This window comes from Bufo gargarizans, unplaced genomic scaffold, assembly GCF_014858855.1.
Source record: "Bufo gargarizans isolate SCDJY-AF-19 unplaced genomic scaffold, ASM1485885v1 original_scaffold_2225_pilon, whole genome shotgun sequence".
Classification (NCBI taxonomy): domain Eukaryota; kingdom Metazoa; phylum Chordata; class Amphibia; order Anura; family Bufonidae; genus Bufo; species Bufo gargarizans.
Genome location: NW_025334700.1, coordinates 440682 through 462200, shown reverse-complemented (window position 1 = coordinate 462200; position 21519 = coordinate 440682). Strand labels below are relative to the sequence as shown.

At 46.4% G+C, this 21519-nt stretch overlaps 1 protein-coding gene across 2 annotated transcripts in view; it reads left to right on the top strand.

Annotated features, from left to right (window-relative positions):
- LOC122924096 (very-long-chain 3-oxoacyl-CoA reductase-B-like) overlaps nt 1-21299 on the top strand; it is a 58035-nt gene extending 36736 nt beyond the window's left edge. The window contains exon 12 of one of the 2 annotated variants that reach the window (XM_044275022.1): nt 21010-21299. In XM_044275022.1, coding sequence (XP_044130957.1) covers nt 21010-21126 — 117 coding nt within the window. In that variant the 3' untranslated portion in view covers nt 21127-21299. The remainder of the gene's footprint in view (nt 1-21009) is intronic. The other variant, XM_044275020.1, reaches the window with a different exon arrangement.
- Nucleotides 21300-21519: the final 220 nt, after the last annotated feature.

The following is a 21519-nucleotide window of genomic DNA, read 5'->3' as shown; positions in this document are numbered from 1 at the left end:
GTTCGGTGTTCGTCGCTTTCTTCGCGCTTTTGTGACGCTTTCTTGGCGCTTTTTGAAAGGCTGCAAAGCAGCCAATCAACAAGCGTCATACTACTTGCCCCAAGAGGCCATCACAGCCATGCCTACTATTGGCATGGCTGTGATTGGCCAGAGCACCATGTGACCCAGCCTCTATTTAAGCTGGAGTCACATAGCGCCGCCCGTCACTCTGCTCTGATTAGCGTAGGGAGAGGTTGCGGCTGCGACAGTAGGGCGAGATTAGGCAGATTAACTCCTCCAAAGGACTTGATTAACTGATCGATCTGCAGCTGTGGATCATTGAGCTGCTGATCCTCAATTGCTCACTGTTTTTAGGCTGCCCAGACCGTTTGTCAGTCACATTTTTCTGGGGTGATCGGCGGCCATTTTGTGTCTTGTGGTGCGCCAGCACAAGCTGCGACCAAGTGCATTTAACCCTCAATGGTGTGGTTGTTTTTTGGCTAAAGCCTACATCAGGGTGAAGCTGTCACACCAAGTGCATTTAACCAGCAATAGTCTGTTCATTTTTTGGCCATATACAAAATCAGGGGCAAGCTGCGCCTGTCACCAAGTGCATTTAACCCTCAATGGTGTGGTTGTTTTTTGGCTAAAGCCTACATCAGGGTGAAGCTGTCACACCAAGTGCATTTAACCAGCAATAGTCTGTTCATTTTTTGGCCATATACAAAATCAGGGGCAAGCTGCGCCTGTCACCAAGTGCATTTAACCCTCAATGGTGTGGTTGTTTTTTGGCTAAAGCCTACATCAGGGTGAAGCTGTCACACCAAGTGCATTTAACCAGCAATAGTCTGTTCATTTTTTGGCCATATACAAAATCAGGGGCAAGCTGCGCCTGTCACCAAGTGCATTTAACCCTCAATGGTGTGGTTGTTTTTTGGCTAAAGCCTACATCAGGGTGAAGCTGTCACACCAAGTGCATTTAACCAGCAATAGTCTGTTTATTTTTTGGCCATATCCCAGTCTAATTCTGTCACTAAATCCATACCGGTCACCCAGCGCCTAAATACTAGGCCTCAAATTTATATCCAGCTAAATCTGTCCCTAGTGCTGTAGCTGGGCGAGTTATTTAGTGTCCGTTCAAGCACATTTCTTGTTCTGGGTTGAAATACAATTCCCAATTTAGCAATTTCATAATTTAGTGGTTCCTGCTATATCAGAGCTATTTGAAATCTATCCCAAAAAGGGTATATAATATTGAAGGTGCACATTGGGTCATTCAGAATAACTTCACACACACCCGCTACTGTGTATTTCCAAGTCTAATTCTGTCACTAAACCCATACCTGTCACCCAGCGCCTAAATACTAGGCCTCAAATTTAAATCCCTCTAAATCTCTCGTTACCGCTGTACTGTTGTTGCTGGGCAAGATATTTAGTGTCCGTCAAAGCACATTTTTTGTTCTGGGTTGAAGTACAATTCCCAATTTAGCAATTTCATAATTTAGTGGTTCCTGCTATATCAGAGCTATTTGAAATCTATCCCTAAAAGGGTATATAATATTGAAGGTGCACATAGGGTCATTCAGAATAACTTCACACACACGCTTCTGTGCATTTCCAAGTCTAATTCTGTCACTAAATCCATACCGGTGACCCAGCGCCTAAATACTAGGCCTCAAATTTAAATCCCTCTAAATCTCTCGTTACCCACCGCTGTACTGTTGTTGCTGGGCAAGATATTTAGTGTCCGTCAAAGCACATTTTTTGTTCTGGGTTGAAGTACAATTCCCAATTTAGCAATTTCATAATTTAGTGGTTCCTGCTATATCAGAGCTATTTGAAATCTATCCCTAAAAGGGTATATAATATTGAAGGTGCACATAGGGTCATTCAGAATAACTTCACACACACGCTTCTGTGCATTTCCAAGTCTAATTCTGTCACTAAATCCATACCGGTGACCCAGCGCCTAAATACTAGGCCTCAAATTTAAATCCCTCTAAATCTCTCGTTACCCACCGCTGTACTGTTGTTGCTGGGCAAGATATTTAGTGTCCGTCAAAGCACATTTTTTGTTCTGGGTTGAAGTACAATTCCCAATTTAGCAATTTCATAATTTAGTGGTTCCTGCTATATCAGAGCTATTTGAAATCTATCCCTAAAAGGGTATATAATATTGAAGGTGCACATAGGGTCATTCAGAATAACTTCACACACACGCTTCTGTGCATTTCCAAGTCTAATTCTGTCACTAAATCCATACCGGTGACCCAGCGCCTAAATACTAGGCCTCAAATTTAAATCCCTCTAAATCTCTCGTTACCCACCGCTGTACTGTTGTTGCTGGGCAAGATATTTAGTGTCCGTCAAAGCACATTTTTTGTTCTGGGTTGAAGTACAATTCCCAATTTAGCAATTTCATAATTTAGTGGTTCCTGCTATATCAGAGCTATTTGAAATCTATCCCTAAAAGGGTATATAATATTGAAGGTGCACATAGGGTCATTCAGAATAACTTCACACACACGCTTCTGTGCATTTCCAAGTCTAATTCTGTCACTAAATCCATACCGGTGACCCAGCGCCTAAATACTAGGCCTCAAATTTAAATCCCTCTAAATCTCTCGTTACCCACCGCTGTACTGTTGTTGCTGGGCAAGATATTTAGTGTCCGTCAAAGCACATTTTTTGTTCTGGGTTGAAGTACAATTCCCAATTTAGCAATTTCATAATTTAGTGGTTCCTGCTATATCAGAGCTATTTGAAATCTATCCCTAAAAGGGTATATAATATTGAAGGTGCACATAGGGTCATTCAGAATAACTTCACACACACGCTTCTGTGCATTTCCAAGTCTAATTCTGTCACTAAATCCATACCGGTGACCCAGCGCCTAAATACTAGGCCTCAAATTTAAATCCCTCTAAATCTCTCGTTACCCACCGCTGTACTGTTGTTGCTGGGCAAGATATTTAGTGTCCGTCAAAGCACATTTTTTGTTCTGGGTTGAAGTACAATTCCCAATTTAGCAATTTCATAATTTAGTGGTTTCTGCTATATCAGAGCTATTTGAAATCTATCCCTAAAAGGGTATATAATATTGAAGGTGCACATAGGGTCATTCAGAATAACTTCACACACACCCGCTACTGTGTATTTCCAAGTCTAATTCTGTCACTAAACCCATACCTGTCACCCAGCGCCTAAATACTAGGCCTCAAATTTAAATCCCTCTAAATCTCTCGTTACCGTTGTCCTGTTGTAGCTGGGAAAGTTATTTAGTGCCCGTCAAAGCACATTTTTTGTTCTGGGTTGAAGTACAATTCCCAATTTAGCAATTTCATAATTTAGTGGTTCCTGCTGTATCAGAGCTATTTGAAATCTATCCCAAAAAGGGTATATAATATTCAAGGTGCACATTGGGTCATTCAGAATAACTTCACACACACGCTTCTGTGCATTTCCAAGTCTAATTCTGTCACTAAATCCATACCGGTCACCCAGCGCCTAAATACTAGGCCTCAAATTTATATCCCGCTGAATTTGAATACAATACATTGGGCCAAATAATATATTTGTTGTTGTGGTGAACCATAACAATGAGAAAAACATCTAGTAAGGGACGCGGACGTGGACATGGTCGTGGTGGTGTTAGTGGACCCTCTGGTGCTGGGAGAGGACGTGGCCGTTCTGCCACATCCACACGTCCTAGTGTACCAACTACCTCAGGTCCCAGTAGCCGCCAGAATTTACAGCGATATATGGTGGGGCCCAATGCCGTTCTAAGGATGGTAAGGCCTGAGCAGGTACAGGCATTAGTCAATTGGGTGGCCGACAGTGGATCCAGCACGTTCACATTATCTCCCACCCAGTCTTCTGCAGAAAGCGCACAGATGGCGCCTGAAAACCAACCCCATCAGTCTGTCACATCACCCCCATGCATACCAGGGAAACTGTCTCAGCCTCAAGTTATGCAGCAGTCTCTTATGCTGTTTGAAGACTCCGCTGGCAGGGTTTCCCAAGGGCATCCACCTAGCCCTTCCCCAGCGGTGAAAGACATAGAATGCACTGACGCACAACCACTTATGTTTCCTGATGATGAGGACATGGGAATACCACCTCAGCATGTCTCTGATGATGACGAAACACAGGTGCCAACTGCTGCGTCTTTCTGCAGTGTGCAGACTGAACAGGAGGTCAGGGATCAAGACTGGGTGGAAGACGATGCAGGGGACGATGAGGTCCTAGACCCCACATGGAATGAAGGTCGTGCCACTGACTTTCACAGTTCGGAGGAAGAGGCAGTGGTGAGACCGAGCCAACAGCGTAGCAAAAGAGGGAGCAGTGGGCAAAAGCAGAACACCCGCCGCCAAGAGACTCCGCCTGCTACTGACCGCCGCCATCTGGGACCGAGCACCCCAAAGGCAGCTTCAAGGAGTTCCCTGGCATGGCACTTCTTCAAACAATGTGCTGACGACAAGACCCGAGTGGTTTGCACGCTGTGCCATCAGAGCCTGAAGCGAGGCATTAACGTTCTGAACCTGAGCACAACCTGCATGACCAGGCACCTGCATGCAAAGCATGAACTGCAGTGGAGTAAACACCTTAAAACCAAGGAAGTCACTCAGGCTCCCCCTGCTACCTCTTCTGCTGCTGCCGCCTCGGCCTATTCTGCTGCTGCCGCCTCGGCCTCTTCCTCCGCCTCTGGAGGAACGTTGGCACCTGCCGCCCAGCAAACAGGGGATGTACCACCAACACCACCACCACCACCTCCGTCACCAAGCGTCTCAACCATGTCACACGCCAGCGTTCAGCTCTCCATCTCACAAACATTTGATAGAAAGCGTAAATTCCCACCTAGCCACCCTCGATCCCTGGCCCTGAATGCCAGCATTTCTAAACTACTGGCCTATGAAATGCTGTCATTTAGGCTGGTGGACACAGACAGCTTCAAACAGCTCATGTCGCTTGCTGTCCCACAGTATGTTGTTCCCAGCCGGCACTACTTCTCCAAGAGAGCCGTGCCTTCCCTGCACAACCAAGTATCCGATAAAATCAAGTGTGCACTGCGCAACGCCATCTGTGGCAAGGTCCACCTAACCACAGATACGTGGACCAGTAAGCACGGCCAGGGACGCTATATCTCCCTAACTGCACACTGGGTAAATGTAGTGGCAGCTGGGCCCCAGGCGGAGAGCTGTTTGGCGCACGTCCTGCCGCCGCCAAGGATCGCAGGGCAACATTCTTTGCCTCCTGTTGCCACCTCCTCCTTCTCGGCTTCCTCCTCCTCTTCTTCCACCTGCTCATCCAGTCAGCCACACACCTTCACCACCAACTTCAGCACAGCCCGGGGTAAACGTCAGCAGGCCATTCTGAAACTCATATGTTTGGGGGACAGGCCCCACACCGCACAGGAGTTGTGGCGGGGTATTGAACAACAGACCGACGAGTGGTTGCTGCCGGTGAGCCTCAAGCCCGGCCTGGTGGTGTGTGATAATGGGCGAAATCTCGTTGCAGCTCTGGGACTAGCCAATTTGACGCACATCCCTTGCTTGGCGCATGTGCTGAATTTGGTGGTGCAGAAGTTCATTCACAACTACCCCGACATGTCAGAGCTGCTGCATAAAGTGCGGGCCGTCTGTTCGCGCTTCCGGCGTTCACATCCTGCCGCTGCTCGCCTGTCTGCGCTACAGCGTAACTTCGGCCTTCCCGCTCACCGCCTCATATGCGACGTGCCCACCAGGTGGAACTCCACCTTGCACATGCTGGACAGACTGTGCGAGCAGCAGCAGGCCATAGTGGAGTTTCAGCTGCAGCACGCACGGGTCAGTCGCACTACAGAACAGCACCACTTCACCACCAATGACTGGGCCTCCATGCGAGACCTGTGTGCCCTGTTGCGCTGTTTCGAGTACTCCACCAACATGGCCAGTGGCGATGACACCGTTATCAGCGTTACAATACCACTTCTATGTCTCCTTGAGAAAACACTTAGGGCGATGATGGAACAGGAGGTGGCCCAGGAGGAGGAGGAGGAGGATGAGGAAGAGGGGTCATTTTTAGCACTTTCAGGCCAGTCTCTTCGAAGTGACTCAGAGGGAGGTTTTTTGCAACAGCAGAGGCCAGGTACAAATGTGGCCAGCCAGGGCCCACTACTGGAGGACGAGGAGGACGAGGATGAGGAGGAGGTGGAGGAGGATGAGGATGAAGCATGGTCACAGCGGGGTGGCACCCAACGCAGCTCGGGTCCATCACTGGTGCGTGGCTGGGGGGAAAGGCAGGACGATGACGATACGCCTCCCACAGAGGACAGCTTGTCCTTACCCCTGGGCAGCCTGGCACACATGAGCGACTACATGCTGCAGTGCCTGCGCAACGACAGCAGAGTTGCCCACATTTTAACCTGTGCGGACTACTGGGTTGCCACCCTGCTGGATCCACGCTACAAAGACAATGTGCCCACCTTACTTCCTGCACTGGAGCGTGATAGGAAGATGCGCGAGTACAAGCGCACGTTGGTAGACGCGCTACTGAGAGCATTCCCAAATGTCACAGGGGAACAAGTGGAAGCCCAAGGCCAAGGCAGAGGAGGAGCAAGAGGTCGCCAAGGCAGCTGTGTCACGGCCAGCTCCTCTGAGGGCAGGGTTAGCATGGCAGAGATGTGGAAAACTTTTGTCAACACGCCACAGCTAACTGCACCACCACCTGATACGCAACGTGTTAGCAGGAGGCAACATTTCACTAACATGGTGGAACAGTACGTGTGCACACCCCTCCACGTACTGACTGATGGTTCGGCCCCATTCAACTTCTGGGTCTCTAAATTGTCCACGTGGCCAGAGCTAGCCTTTTATGCCTTGGAGGTGCTGGCCTGCCCGGCAGCCAGCGTTTTGTCTGAACGTGTATTCAGCACGGCAGGGGGCGTCATTACAGACAAACGCAGCCGCCTGTCTACAGCCAATGTGGACAAGCTGACGTTCATAAAAATGAACCAGGCATGGATCCCACAGGACCTGTCCGTCCCTTGTCCAGATTAGACATTAACTACCTCCCCATAACCATATATTATTGGACTCCAGGGCACTTCCTCATTCAATCCTATTTTTATTTTCATTTTACCATTATATTGCGATGCTACCCAAAGTTGAATGAACCTCTCCTCTGCCTGTGTGCTAGGCCTAAATATATGCCAATGGACTGTTGCAGTGGTGGCTGACATGAAGCCTGATTCTCTGCTATGACATGCAGACTAATTCTCTGCTGACATGAAGCCAGATTGTCTGTTACGGGACCTCTCTCCTCTGCCTGGGTGCTGGGCCTAAATTTATGACAATGGACTGTTGCAGTGGTGGGTGACGTGAAGCCTCATTCTCTGCTATGACATGCAGACTGATTCTCTGCTGACATGAAGCCAGATCCTCTGTTACGGGACCTCTCTCCTCTGCCTGGGTGCTGGGCCTAAATTTATGACAATGGACTGTTGCAGTGGTGGCTGACGTGAAGCCTGATTCTCTGCTATGACATGCAGACTGATTCTCTGCTGACATGAAGCCAGATCCTCTGTTACGGGACCTCTCTCCTCTGCCTGGGTGCTGGGCCTGAATATATGCCAATGGACTGTTGCAGTGGTGGGTGACGTGAAGCCTCATTCTCTGCTATGACATGCAGACTAATTCTCTGCTGACATGAAGCCAGATTGTCTGTTACGGGACCTCTCTCCTCTGCCTGTGTGTGTGCTGGGCCTAAATATATGCCAATGGACTGTTGCAGTGGTGGCTGACGTGAAGCCTCATTCTCTGCTATGACATGCAGACTGATTCTCTGCTGACATGAAGCCAGATCCTCTGTTACGGGACCTCTCTCCTCTGCCTGGGTGCTGGGCCTAAATTTATGACAATGGACTGTTGCAGTGGTGGCTGACGTGAAGCCTGATTCTCTGCTATGACATGCAGACTGATTCTCTGCTGTCATGAAGCCAGATTGTCTGTTACGGGACCTTTCTCCTCTACCTGGGTTCTGGGCCTAAATTTATGAAAATTGACTCTTACAGTGGTGGGTGACGTGAAGCCTGATTCTCTGCTATGATATGAAGACTGATTCTCTGCTGACATGAAGCCAGATTGTCTGTTACTGGACCTTTCTCCTCTGCCTGGGTTCTGTGCCTAAATTTATGAAAATTGACTCTTACAGTGGTGGGTGACGTGAAGCCTGATTCTCTGCTATGATATGAAGACTGATTCTCTGCTGACATGAAGCCAGATTGTCTGTTACTGGACCTTTCTCCTCTGCCTGGGTTCTGGGCCTAAATTTATGAAAATTGACTCTTACAGTGGTGGGTGACGTGAAGCCTGATTCTCTGCTATGATATGAAGACTGATTCTCTGCTGACATGAAGCCAGATTGTCTGTTACGGGACCTTTCTCCTCTGCCTGGGTTCTGGGCCTAAATTTATGAAAATTGACTCTTACAGTGGTGGGTGACGTGAAGCCTGATTCTCTGCTATGATATGAAGACTGATTCTCTGCTGACATGAAGCCAGATTCTCTGTTACGGGACCTCTCTCCTCTGCCTGGGTGCTGGGCCTAAATTTATGACAATGGACTGTTGCAGTGGTGGCTGACGTGAAGCCTGATTCTCTGCTATGACATGCAGACTGATTCTCTGCTGACATGAAGCCAGATTCTCTGTTACGGGACCTCTCTCCTCTGCCTGTGTGTGTGCTGGGCCTAAATATATGCCAATGGACTGTTGCAGTGGTGGCTGACGTGAAGCCTCATTCTCTGCTATGACATGCAGACTAATTCTCTGCTGACATGAAGACAGATTCTCTGTTACGGGACCTCCCTCCTCTGCCTGGGTGCTGGGCCTAAATATATGCCAATGGACTGTTGCAGTGGTGGCTGACGTGAAGCCTCATTCTCTGCTATGACATGCAGACTAATTCTCTGCTGACATGAAGACAGATTCTCTGTTACGGGACCTCCCTCCTCTGCCTGGGTGCTGGGCCTAAATATATGCCAATAGACTGTTGCAGTGGTGGCTGACGTGAAGCCTCATTCTCTGCTATGACATGCAGACTGATTCTCTGCTGACATGAAGCCAGATTCTCTGTTACGGGACCTCTCTCCTCTGCCTATGTGTGTGCTGGGCCTAAATATATGCCAATGGACTGTTGCAGTGGTGGCTGACGTGAAGCCTCATTCTCTGCTATGACATGCAGACTAATTCTCTGCTGACATGAAGACAGATTCTCTGTTACGGGACCTCCCTCCTCTGCCTGGGTGCTGGGCCTAAATATATGCCAATAGACTGTTGCAGTGGTGGCTGACGTGAAGCCTCATTCTCTGCTATGACATGCAGACTGATTCTCTGCTGACATGAAGCCAGATTCTCTGTTACGGGACCTCTCTCCTCTGCCTATGTGTGTGCTGGGCCTAAATATATGCCAATGGACTGTTGCAGTGGTGGCTGACGTGAAGCCTCATTCTCTGCTATGACATGCAGACTAATTCTCTGCTGACATGAAGACAGATTCTGTGTTACGGGACCTCCCTCCTCTGCCTGGGTGCTGGGCCTAAATATATGCCAATGGACTGTTGCAGTGGTGGCTGACGTGAAGCCTCATTCTCTGCTATGACATGCAGACTAATTCTCTGCTGACATGAAGACAGATTCTCTGTTACGGGACCTCTCTCCTCTGCCTGGGTGCCGGGGCCTAAATATCTGAGAATGGACTGTTCCAGTGGTGGGTGACGGGAAGCCAGATTCTCTGCTATGGAACCTCTCTCCAATTGATTTTGGTTAATTTTTATTTATTTAATTTTTATTTTAATTCATTTCCCTATCCACATTTGTTTGCAGGGGATTTACCTACATGTTGCTGCCTTTTGCAGCCCTCTAGCTCTTTCCTGGGCTGTTTTACAGCCTTTTTAGTGCCGAAAAGTTCGGGTCCCCATTGACTTCAATGGGGTTCGGGTTCGGGACGAAGTTCGGATCGGGTTCGGATCCCGAACCCGAACATTTCCGGGATGTTCGGCCGAACTTCTCGAACCCGAACATCCAGGTGTTCGCTCAACTCTACTTCTAACGCCTCTTATTGCCAGGGTCCCCACTTGATGGGACGATTCTTCGGGCCCCCCGCAGTGCCCCTTTATAACTTGTTTAACGTGCCCACCAAATGAGCAAATTTGGGTATTAACCTCCTGTAGTAGCCGGCCAGTCCCACGAACGCCCGCACCGCTCGTAGTGTATTTGGCTGGGGCCACTTCTGGATGGCCTCCACCTTGCTGGGGGCCGGCTTAACCCCCTCCTGGGTGACCAAATGTCCCAAATACTCTATCTGCTGTCGAAACAGTTGGCACTTCTTAGGCTTGATCTTGAGCCCATGGTCTCACAGCAGTCTTAGGACCTGTCACAGCTTCTGGAGGTGATCCTCAAAGGAGGCCCCAAACACTACTATTTCGTCCAGATGCATCAATACCGACTTAAAGTTGAGATCTCCCAGACAGTGCTCCATCAACCGCTGGAATGTTTCCGGGGCATTGGAAAGGTCGAATGACATCCAGTTGAACTCGTAGAGTCCCATAGGTAGGATGAAGGCCGTCTTCGCTTTGTCCTTCTTGGCCATCGCTACCTGCCGATACCCACTGGGCAGGTCAAGAGTTGAGAAGAACTTCGAATGACTCAGGGCGGACAACGACTCCTCAATCCGCGGAATGGGGTAGGCATCCCGGACGGTCTGGGCATTCAGCTTCCGATAATCCACGCAGAATCGGAGACTCCCTACTTTCTTCCGCACCAAGAATACTGAAACAGCCCAAGGATTTTGACTCTCCTGGATCACCCGGTTTTACAACATGCTTGCCACCATGTCCTTCACCTCCATTTTAGGTGGGATCTGCCGGTAACGTTCCCTGATCTGAGCAGCATCACCGGTGGGGATTTCTTGTTCGATGGCAGGAGCACACCCGAAGTCCTCAACATGTCTCGAGAACTCCTCCTGAAATGCCCAAAGGGTGTCTTCCAGCTACTTCTGTTGTCCTGGAGTCAGGGTCTTGCAGTCCACCCCCATCCGGGCCATAATCACTCGACCGTTCCACTCCGCTGTTGGGGTCTCCCTTTGATGGACCTCCACAGCATAGGTCCAGTCTGATCTCCTATCTGGCTGTATTGTGAAACCCCTTTGTCGAGAGATGTCCCCTTCGGACATATAAACTTTGGCAAGCAAGGTATTCCCAGGAACGGTTAACTCGCAGTCTTCAACGTTGAGGCAGCGTACAGGCACACATCCATCCTTCATAATAGTGAGGGCCCGGGCTACCAGTGGGCGAGTCTGCATTTACTCTTGGTAAGCGGGCTCAATCAGGACCACCAGTCCATTCAGCTGTTGTTCATCCCCCACCGGCAGCATCAATATTCGTTCTTGTCGAGGTGGGATCTTCAACGGGGTCCTCCACGGCACCCTCACAATGGGCCGACAGGACATGTTGCTCTTTCGCAGACTACAGCTCCTCACCATCTGCTGTAGAACCTTCTGGGTTGGCCGGTGTGTGGTGGCCCGTTGTCAATTCTTCAGCCCTTCTTTTTCATAGAGTTTATGGTCTAGGTCTCTCAGCACATTCAACCTAGTGTCACATTCATTGCTCTCTGGGACAAATGGTCCACCAGCACGACCCCCTTCTTGCCGTCTTCTTGCCCAAACAATCGTACCTGCATCCAGACTATCTCTCGGACGTCCATCTCTCTGTTATTGGCAGCTGTCAGCCTGATGACACTCCCGTCTTCCGGCTACATCATATGTCCAAAATGTCTTTCAAAGAACTCCAGAGGCATAAGGGTGCACTCTGACCCTGTATCAACTAGGCAGCATACCTTCTGGCCTTCCAACTCTGCTTCCATAACGAGGCTGCTGGTATACAGGTCGTGTCCTCTCACATAGGGCTTAGCTTCTGGTGTACCGCCGCAGGATGTCTGCTCGGACTTCATCTGTTCTGGGCACTCTCTGGCCATATGGCTGTACTGTCGACAAGCCCAACAGAGGGGCCCCCTTTTGCCGTGCCCCCATGCCTAAGTTATCCTGGGTGGAGCGGCGCAGGGTGCTGGAGTCATTTCCGGAGGCCGGGGAGATTCTGCCTTCATCTGGGATACTTCCATCTAAAGTTCTCTCAATTCTGTCTGCATGACCTGGACCACACCCTTTAAGGACTCTGAATCTTCCGACCCCAACCGGTCCCCTGTAGCATGGGTGCTACTCACTACTCTCGCCACCACAGGTATGTGCTCTTCCTCTCTCTCTACGGCGGCTAGGTAGACACTGTAGAATGTCATGTTGGCCATCATCCAGGTCACCTCTTCCAATTTTTCCTGTAAGAACTTGTTGGAGAGCCCCACTATGAACTGGTCCCGGTCCACCTCCCGGAAGGCTCCCATGGCCTCTGGATCTCGCCGCTGTATTTCATTTAGAGTCTCCTGTGGGGTGTCTCTCTTGGATTAGGGCCTTACCATCACTGTCCATCTGACGTCACCCTCTAGAGCCCCTAATGCAACATCTGCCCGCAGCTCGGGGGTCAGGTTACACATTCTAACCGCACTTAGCACCCTTTCAGTCCAGTCCCGCAACGTCCTATTTTCACCATCAAATTTTGGCATATGATGCAACAGTGCCCCCACGGGGATGTACCCTACATGCATGGCGGGGACAAGCTGTATCAGCGGTGTTGGGGCAAGTTGGCCTTGCACTGGCGCACCCTGAGCTGGGTCCTGGATTGGCGCCGGGGGAAGATTTTCTGCTGCGTTGCCGTCCATAACGGTCGCTGTATCCTGCTGACTACACCAAGATGTAAGCCATGTACTGGGGTGGGCTCCCCAGGATACAGTGAAGTCACGAACGAGGAAAGCAACCCCAACACCAGCTTTTGCCAAAACAGAATTTTACTTAAATGTGGCAATAAACACAACCACAAATGCTGGGAACATACAATAATTTTTACATACACCCAGCCTGAAGGCTAAGACCTTTTTGCTGCACAGCACGGCGCCCTCTGATGGATGAAGGAGGAAAGCGCAGTAATTTACCTACTGGCAGGCACAACTAAACTGCAACACCTTACCTGTTATTACCCTAAAAACAAGAACCACTGTATGAGTGTGTGTCATGGGCTATCCTGCGGTGCAGCACAACATCTTACAATCTTACAGTGTTCTATAGTATTCCCCCTCCCATAACTGGTCTTGTAGCACGTGCCTGAGTATTCCCCCTGAGCAAAAACGCCAGCCTGGCTTGAGTTTGTGAGAAGTTTATCAGCTCTCCAATGTGAAATGTCACTTTAAGTTATGGAGTCCTTGAAATGAACAGTAGTAACACTTGTGGCCTGACACAAACAGAAACCCTATCTAACTACAGGCCTGGTCTCAGTCTCTAGGTGCCAACACTGTAATGAGGTGCGTACACGATCTCACCAACCTGGGTCTGCTTTGCATCCGCTGGTGACTCTGAATAGAACAAATGTCTCTCCAACAAGCATGCAGTACTCCAGTGTATGTTGCTTTGTTTTCCTGCTCTCATCAGCGTTCCTGGCAGCAATCCTCCTTCCCCTGGACAGGATCAGCTTCACTTAGCTGCAGCTCTGGTTACTGAGGGATGGTCTCACACCTGGATGCCATCAGATTCTCTGCTCACACAGTCCTTAGCTTCACCTCCCTCTAAGATGGCTGCTCCCTCCGTCTTTTCTCTCCAGCCTCTGTGTAAACTCCACCTCTCTCATGAATATGGAGATATATGTGCAGTCTGTAGATGAGTTTAGGAAACAGCGTCATCTTGTGGCCAAACAGCAGAATTTCAGTCTAGAAGATTTAATTTAATTTACACAAACAGTGTTCAGACAAGGAGAGCTGTTTCGCCATCTCACATAGATATGGCATCAGACAATCATGTAAATCAGGATTGAGCATTTGCACACCAGTATGCAACAATGTATAATTACATATTGACTCAAAGTCATTCTGTAGATAATAAAAAAGCGCTAACTGCAATAAAATCTAAAACTGCAATATATCTTCTATTTTTCCGCTATTTTGGGACGTTGATGTGTCTTGTATATAAAGAAAAGGAAAGTTCAGCAGCTCTCACCTGCCCCTCCTTTAGCTGTGAGCACGGATTACCCGAGTCAGGTATCGGGCAGCAATATGCAGAAAAAAGGGTTTCAAGGAATCCAGCTCCACTTTGATAAAGGAATATTATTTATTTTGCTTGCGGTAAAATCTCATCCATAAGTTTCAGAAATAGCAGTCTTGTCTACGCGTTTCGGGCTACCAGAGACAATTCCAGCCCTTCCTCATGACCTTGATGTGTCTTGTGTATATATACCATACAAATTTCAAATGTAAACAAAAAGTGGAACTTATAAATATATATATATATAAAAAAGAGGGGGGGGGACAGGGAAGTCATGGGAGGGGAAGGTTCATGAGCACCCGCCTAGCCTGTGTACACGGAAAGGGTCACAGCATGTTCCGACACTCGGGAGAACCCAGAAAAGTGAGCAGGGGGTAACATCTACCCATGAAAACCTCTGACCTCTCCTGCTGATCCGCAATCAGTTTTTCCATATGTAAAATATGCTGACGTTCCTTAGCCCACTCACAGAGGGTCGAAATCTGGTCTTCCAATGCCTGGGAATTGCCATTCTCGCTGCAGTCAGAAAATGCCTTAGAACCCCTTTCTTAACTTGAGCCAAGGAGCCCGGTATAAGAGAGAGTAGGGTTACTTGAGGAGTATTTGGAATTGTCTTATCAGAGTATTTGGAATATACTTGATAATACTCGATCCCAAAAGGAGAAAATTGCATAGCATCTCCACCAAATATATAATAGAGAACCCCTTTCTCTCTCGCATCGCCAGCACAAATCCGACACTGAGGGAAACATATGGTGCAATGTATTTTAGAGAATTTTGTAATTCTTTTTGATATTCCATGGGAGAACGTACATATTTTGAGAACATCTTCTTTCGTGAATTGGACCTGTAAATCAGATTCCCACCTGTCAAAGAATGGGGCCCTGTCCACGCTACATAAGTTTAAGAGAACCTGATACAATGCTGACAAAGTACCCCTTCGAACCCCTGATTGTAAGTACATCTTGTTAAACCCCGTCAGAGGTCCAGTCAAGGTGTTGGAGAACGTGGCTCCAAAAAAATGAACGCAACTGAGTGTATCCTAACTACGAGACCAGACAAAAGGTAGAGCTCGTACGCAAGGCCTCAAATGAAGCCAGCTTCCCTGATGTTAAAACATCCTGTATTCTCAGAAAACCGGTGTGAACCATTTTAATCAAAAACGATGAGGGATCTAATCCCAGGCTAAAAACTTGGTTAAGATTAAGAACTCTGTTCGAAACGCGTCAATGTTGCTGCACTAGTGGGTGGATGTCCTGTACACTTTTTTCTACTGCCTGAATAAAGACGAAGATTTTAGGTACCAAGAAATCGTGAGTGCTGGAACTTTATTTGTTTTCATAAAAGCTTGGTTGCAATATAACGGAGTCATAGGGCCAGGTCTACACGAGATCTGTGATCTTGAGATACGACAGAGGTTGATTTTAGCGATGAAGGGAGAGGAAGTGCAGTACCCCAGACCTGGGGGTGTCTGCAGTGGTTATGCTTTATTATTGTTATGTATGTTCACCAGCAGATGCGGTATGTTTGTCAGGGACAGAGTTAACCACCCAGGTCTTCCCCTCCTGTGAGACTACTACTGCAAAGAGACTGCAACAGCATTGGGATAACTGAAAAGCTACAGATTTAGCAGAGTTAACAGCAAGCCACAGCTTTACAGACCCTGCTGCTGGTGAGGGACAATGGTTCAGACACCTTTCTTCTAAAACAAGCCAGGTCAGACAAACTTAAAGCCTGCATTACACAGTGGACACATATATCCACAACTACCAGCGTTTAGCTGTTAGACAGATGCTCAAGGGAGAGTCATCTGCAAGACAGCACATTGGAGGTGCTACTATTTGCCCCTCATCCAGTCAGAATACCTCCTCATACGAGGATAGAAACTGTACTTTGTACAAACTACTGCTGGATGTAAACAAGTTATATTTTACACTGTGCAATGAAAGACTTTTATACTTTTACTTCTGGCCTCATTCTTCAATTCTTCATTCCACCTTCCAACTGCACCTTCCCGCCAGGCAGCAACAGCCTGGGTGAGTACACCATGATACAACATTTCATCAGGGCCACTACCACTCCCATTTTCTGCACGGGCTCCTGCAGAAGAGCCGGCCCAGGAGTAACAGAGACAGGACTAGAGATGAGCGAATTATTGTAAAATTCTATTCAGCTCCTTTGCCGAATAAAAAAAAAAAATCGCTTTGTGACGAATTACTTGTAGTGGGTGCAGTGACAGGGAACAGTGATTGCACCGCCCGCATCATTGAACCCCTCAGATGTCACGTTTATACATGATCGCATGTAAAATAAAAAAATAAAAATTACCTGATTCATTTCATTTGCTCACGATGGGCTGACCCCCGTCATCATGCTTGAAGATCTGGCGCAAAATCTCACACGGCCCTAGATGACATCATTATGCCGGCGGCTGGCGTGATGGCGTCATACGTCACCACGCACAGGATTTTGTGCGAGATCTTCAAGCAAGATGGTGGAAGCCGGTCCGTTGCGAGCAAATAAATGAGGTATGATTTTTTATTTTATTTTTTTTTTACATTATTTCGGGTTAATTCAATTCACTACCATGAAGCACGAGGAAATTCGCTTTGCGGTGAATCAAATTTATCCTGAAAATCGGATCCCCTCTCTCTTTCCTCTCCTCGTTACTAGTGATGAGCGGGAGGTGCCATATTCGATTTCGCGATATTTCGCGAATATTCGAATGAATATTCGTGTTATATTCGTCGAAATCGAATATTCGTAATTATTTCAATTATCGCGAATAATATCCGAATTTTTTTTTCGCGTATTGCGATTATTTATCTTGATAGTATAAGGCAACATTCCTATGCTAATTGACTATGGCTAGGCTAATATGCGTATTTTACGAAATTTCGTGATTTGCTCTAACTTCGTCTCTTAGAATATTACGAATATTCTAAAAGACGAAGTTAGAGCAATATTACGAAATTTCGTAAAATACACATAGATTGTATTTAAGCTAATATACTGCTATAGTAATATTTTTTAATAGTGTACATATTTTACAAAAACTTAAGTTCAGAAGAGGCAAAAAAAAATTAGAGGGAAAAAAAGGGATTATAGCACTATATTAGCTAAATTACAATCTATATGTGTATTTTACGAAATTTCGTAATATTGCTCTAACTTCGTCTTTTAGAATATTCGTAATATTCTAAGAGACGAAGTTAGAGCAATATTAAGAACATTTGCAAAAGTCGAAATTGCGATGCGAGTAATATAATACGAAATAATCGCATGAAGATTTCAACTTAGCACTGCTATATTCCATATTCTAGCCTAGTATGGAATAGAGCAGTGCTAACTTAGCACAGCTATATTCCATATTAGGCTAGAATATGGAATATAGCAGTGCTAAGTTGAAATCTTCATGCGATTATTTCGTATTATATTACTCGCATCGCAATTTGCGAAATTTCGTAAAATACACATATAGATTAGATTGTAATTTAGCTAATATGGAATATAGCAGTAAGTTGAAAACGCAGCCAGGAAGCCAGGAATCCAAAGGACAGGTAAGAACAACTTTAGAGAAGTGGGAAAGAAAAAAATATAATAATAAAAAAAAAACGAATATTCGAATTCGCGAATATATAGAACGATATTCTAAATATTCGCGAAATCTCGAAATTGCGATATTCGAGAAAAAAATTCGCAATTCGAATATTCGCGCTCAACACTACTCGTTACTCTCCCGTCTTTTCGATTCTCTTAACACTAATCATCACCATGTCTCGGCCACTCTGGGAGGTCTTTATTAGTCTTGGATAACCCTTTTAAGCATATTCTCTCATCATCTCCCACCTAGACTACTGTCACATCCCCCTCAGTGGAATCCCATCTATCCTCAGCTCTGACACCCAGAGGTGCACCTAGCCTTTCTGCTGCCTGAGATGAAAACCTAAACAGCGCCCCTTTCCCCCCAAATGCCAATTTCTAAACCTAATCCCTTTGCCACAATGAAAGCGCTCATTGCCCATGGCCTTCTGCTGCCCCTCTCTTGCCTCTACATCGTGCTGCCTGATGCGATCTCCTCACCTGTCCTCATTGGTGGTGCACCCCTGCTGCTGCCCAACTAATCCACCTCTCCTCCAGTTACTCTCCCTTCTATGCTATCTCCCCTCGTCACTGCCGTCTCTTCTCTCTCCCCTCATTACTATGCCGTCTCTACTTGCTTACTCTACCGTCTCTTTTTCTCCCCTTATTTCTCTCCCATCTCTTCTCTCTCCCCTCGTCACTCTGCCATCTCTTCTCTCTCCCCCCTTTACTTGGCAGTCTCTTCCCTCTCCCCTCATTACTTTCCCATCTCTTCTCTCTCCTCTCGTTACTCTTCCGTCTCTTCTTACTACCTACAATTCTCTCCCGTCTCTTCTCTCTTCCCTCGTTACTCTTCCGTCTCTTCTCTCTTCCCTCGTTACTCTTCCATCTCTTCTCTCTCCCCTCGTTACTCTCCCATCTCTTCTCTCTCCCCTCGTTACTCTCCCGTCTCTTCTCTCTCCCCTTGTTACTCTCCCGTCTCTTCTCTCTCCCCCCCCCCCGTTACTCTCCCATCTCTTCTCTCTCCCCTCGTTACTTTCCCGTCTCTTCTCTCTCCCATCTCTTCTCTCTCCCCTCGTTAGTCTCTCGTCTCTTTTCTCTTCCCATTGCCCAGAGAATCCAGTGCAAAGCACTTACAATGACATACAAAGCCATCCACAACCTGTCCCCTCTATACATCTGTGACCAGATCTCTCGGTACCTTCTCCGATCCTCACAAGATCTTTCTCTCCTCCCCTCTTATCTCATCTTCACACAATCACCTCCAAGGTTTCTCCTGTGCAGCCCCCATGCTCTGGAACACTCTACCCCAACATATCAGACTCTCACCTACCATGGAAACCTTAAAAAGAAATCTGAAAACCCATCTCTTCAGACAAGCCTACAACCTTCAGTGACCCTGCTGCCTCTATACTGCCATATCAGCAGCTTCTACCCTCACCTACTGTGTCCTTCCACCATCTATGTAGATTGTAAGCTCTCACAGGCAGGGTCCTCTCTCCTCTGTAGAATTTTGTAACTCGTCTTGATCATGCTGATTGTACTTGTTCTGCTTTATGCATGTGAACCCCTTTCATACAGTTGTGTTCAAAATAATAGCAGTCAGACATCACTAACCTGATCGATGACTGTTTTTGGTAGAATTGATATTTCTACGTGGCAAATAATTTACTAGTAGGTGTAGTAGAGTAATAGAAACCCAACAGTCGTGACATGCATGCTGCAGATTCTCTGTAATTCAATCACTTATTGAAAGGGGCATGTTCAAAATAACAGCAGTGTGGAGGTTAATGAGTGAGTCATTCATTCTATGAAAAACAGGTGGCAATTATTGCCCTTATTTAAGGAAGGAAGGCAGCAAATGTTGTACATGCTGGTTTCAGTGCATTTCTCTCTGAAATTATGAGGAAAATGGGTTGTTCCAGACATTGTTCAGAAGAACAGCGTACCTTGATTAAAACGTTGATTGGAGAGGGGAAAACATATAAAGGATTGGTGAAAATGATAGGCTGCTCAGCTAAAATAATCGCAAATGCTATAAAATTGCAACCAAAACCTTAAAGATGTGGAAGTGAAAAACTACCATTCAAATGGATAGAAGAATAGCCAAAATGGCAAGGACTCAGCCAATAATCAGCTCCTGGAAAATCAAAGAAGGTCTGAAGTTCTCTGTGAGTACTGTTACAATAGGAAGATGCCTATGTGAAGGCAAGCTATCTGCAAGAAGCTCCCGCAAAGTCCCATTGCTGAAAAAAAGGCATGTGCTGAAGAGGTTACAATTTGCCAAAGAACACATTGACGGCCTAAAGAGACATTTTGTGGACTGATGAAAGTAAGATTGTTCTTTTTGGGTCTAGTGGCCGGAGACAGTTTGTTAGACGACCCCCAAACACTGAATTCAGCCCCAGTACACTGTGAAGACAGTGAGGCATGGTGGGCAAGCATCATGATATGGGGATGTGTCTCATACTACGGTGTTGGGCCTATTTATCACATACCAGGGATCATGGATCAGTCTGAATACATCAGAATACTTAAAGAGGTCATGTTGCCTTATGCCGAAGAGGAAATTCCCTTGAAATGGGTGTTCCAACAAGACCACGACTCCAAACACATCAGTAAACGTGCAACATCTTGGTTCCAGACCAACAATATTGACGTTATGGAGCGGCCAGCCCAATCCCCGGATCTTAATCCAATAGAAAACTTGTGGGGTGACATCAAAAATGCAATTTCTGGGGGCCAGAAGGTGGTTGACTCCGAGCAACACAGACATCCAGCAGTTCTCAGAAACAGCGGTTATAGAACTGAATATCAGTGACGGGATTCAGAGGAAAGAAAATCTTCAAACATTTTTCAGTTTATATAGTGAATGTTTGAGTTTGTAAAGAAGAATACAAATACATTTTTTCTTTTAACAGTCTAATATTCACTTTTCTTAATTTTTTTAGAGGAACAACACAAATTTGATATATTTTTCTTCAAGTTTTGATTTGGAATAGAATGTGTAGTGTCCCCAATGCATTTGTGTGTATGGAAATAAAAGCTATTAGAAGGATTTTGAGCTTTATTCACACTGCTATTATTTTGAACACAACTGTATGTACAGCACCAATAAATGAATGACACAAAACAATAAATAATAACAAAGCATGATAGAACGATCAGTCCCCTCAGCCTGACCAGTACACATACTGCCATCTAGCAGCATTAATTGTAAATTGAGGACATATAAGATAAGCTCACATTCTAATGGCTACAACTTCTTCCTGCAGAGTTACATTCTGAACCTAATTGTATCAGACTACCTCTTCGGCTCCAAACTGATGGAGACATTTGCTAAGAACACGAAAAAGTCTATACATGCGAAAATGAGAGAAAAGCAGAAATAGAAGAGAGAAGAAGAAAATGCTATGCCTACAAGTGGTCTACAGATCAGAAATAAATGACATTGTATGGAAAGGAGGAAAAAAATAATTGTTGTATTCGTTTTTTTTTGTTTGTAACTTCCATAATACAAATCAACCGAGAGAACTGCAGACTATGCTACTACCGCCTGATACATATTCATAATAATTCCCTGTATACAAGAATATACTACAATAATACTGCCTCCTATATACAAGAATATAACTACTATAATACTGCCTCCTATGTACAATGTACAAGAATAAAACTACTATAATACTGCTCTTATGTACAAGAATATAACTACTATAATACTGCTCCTATGTACAAGAATATAACTACTATAATACTGCCCCTATGTACAAGAATATAACTAC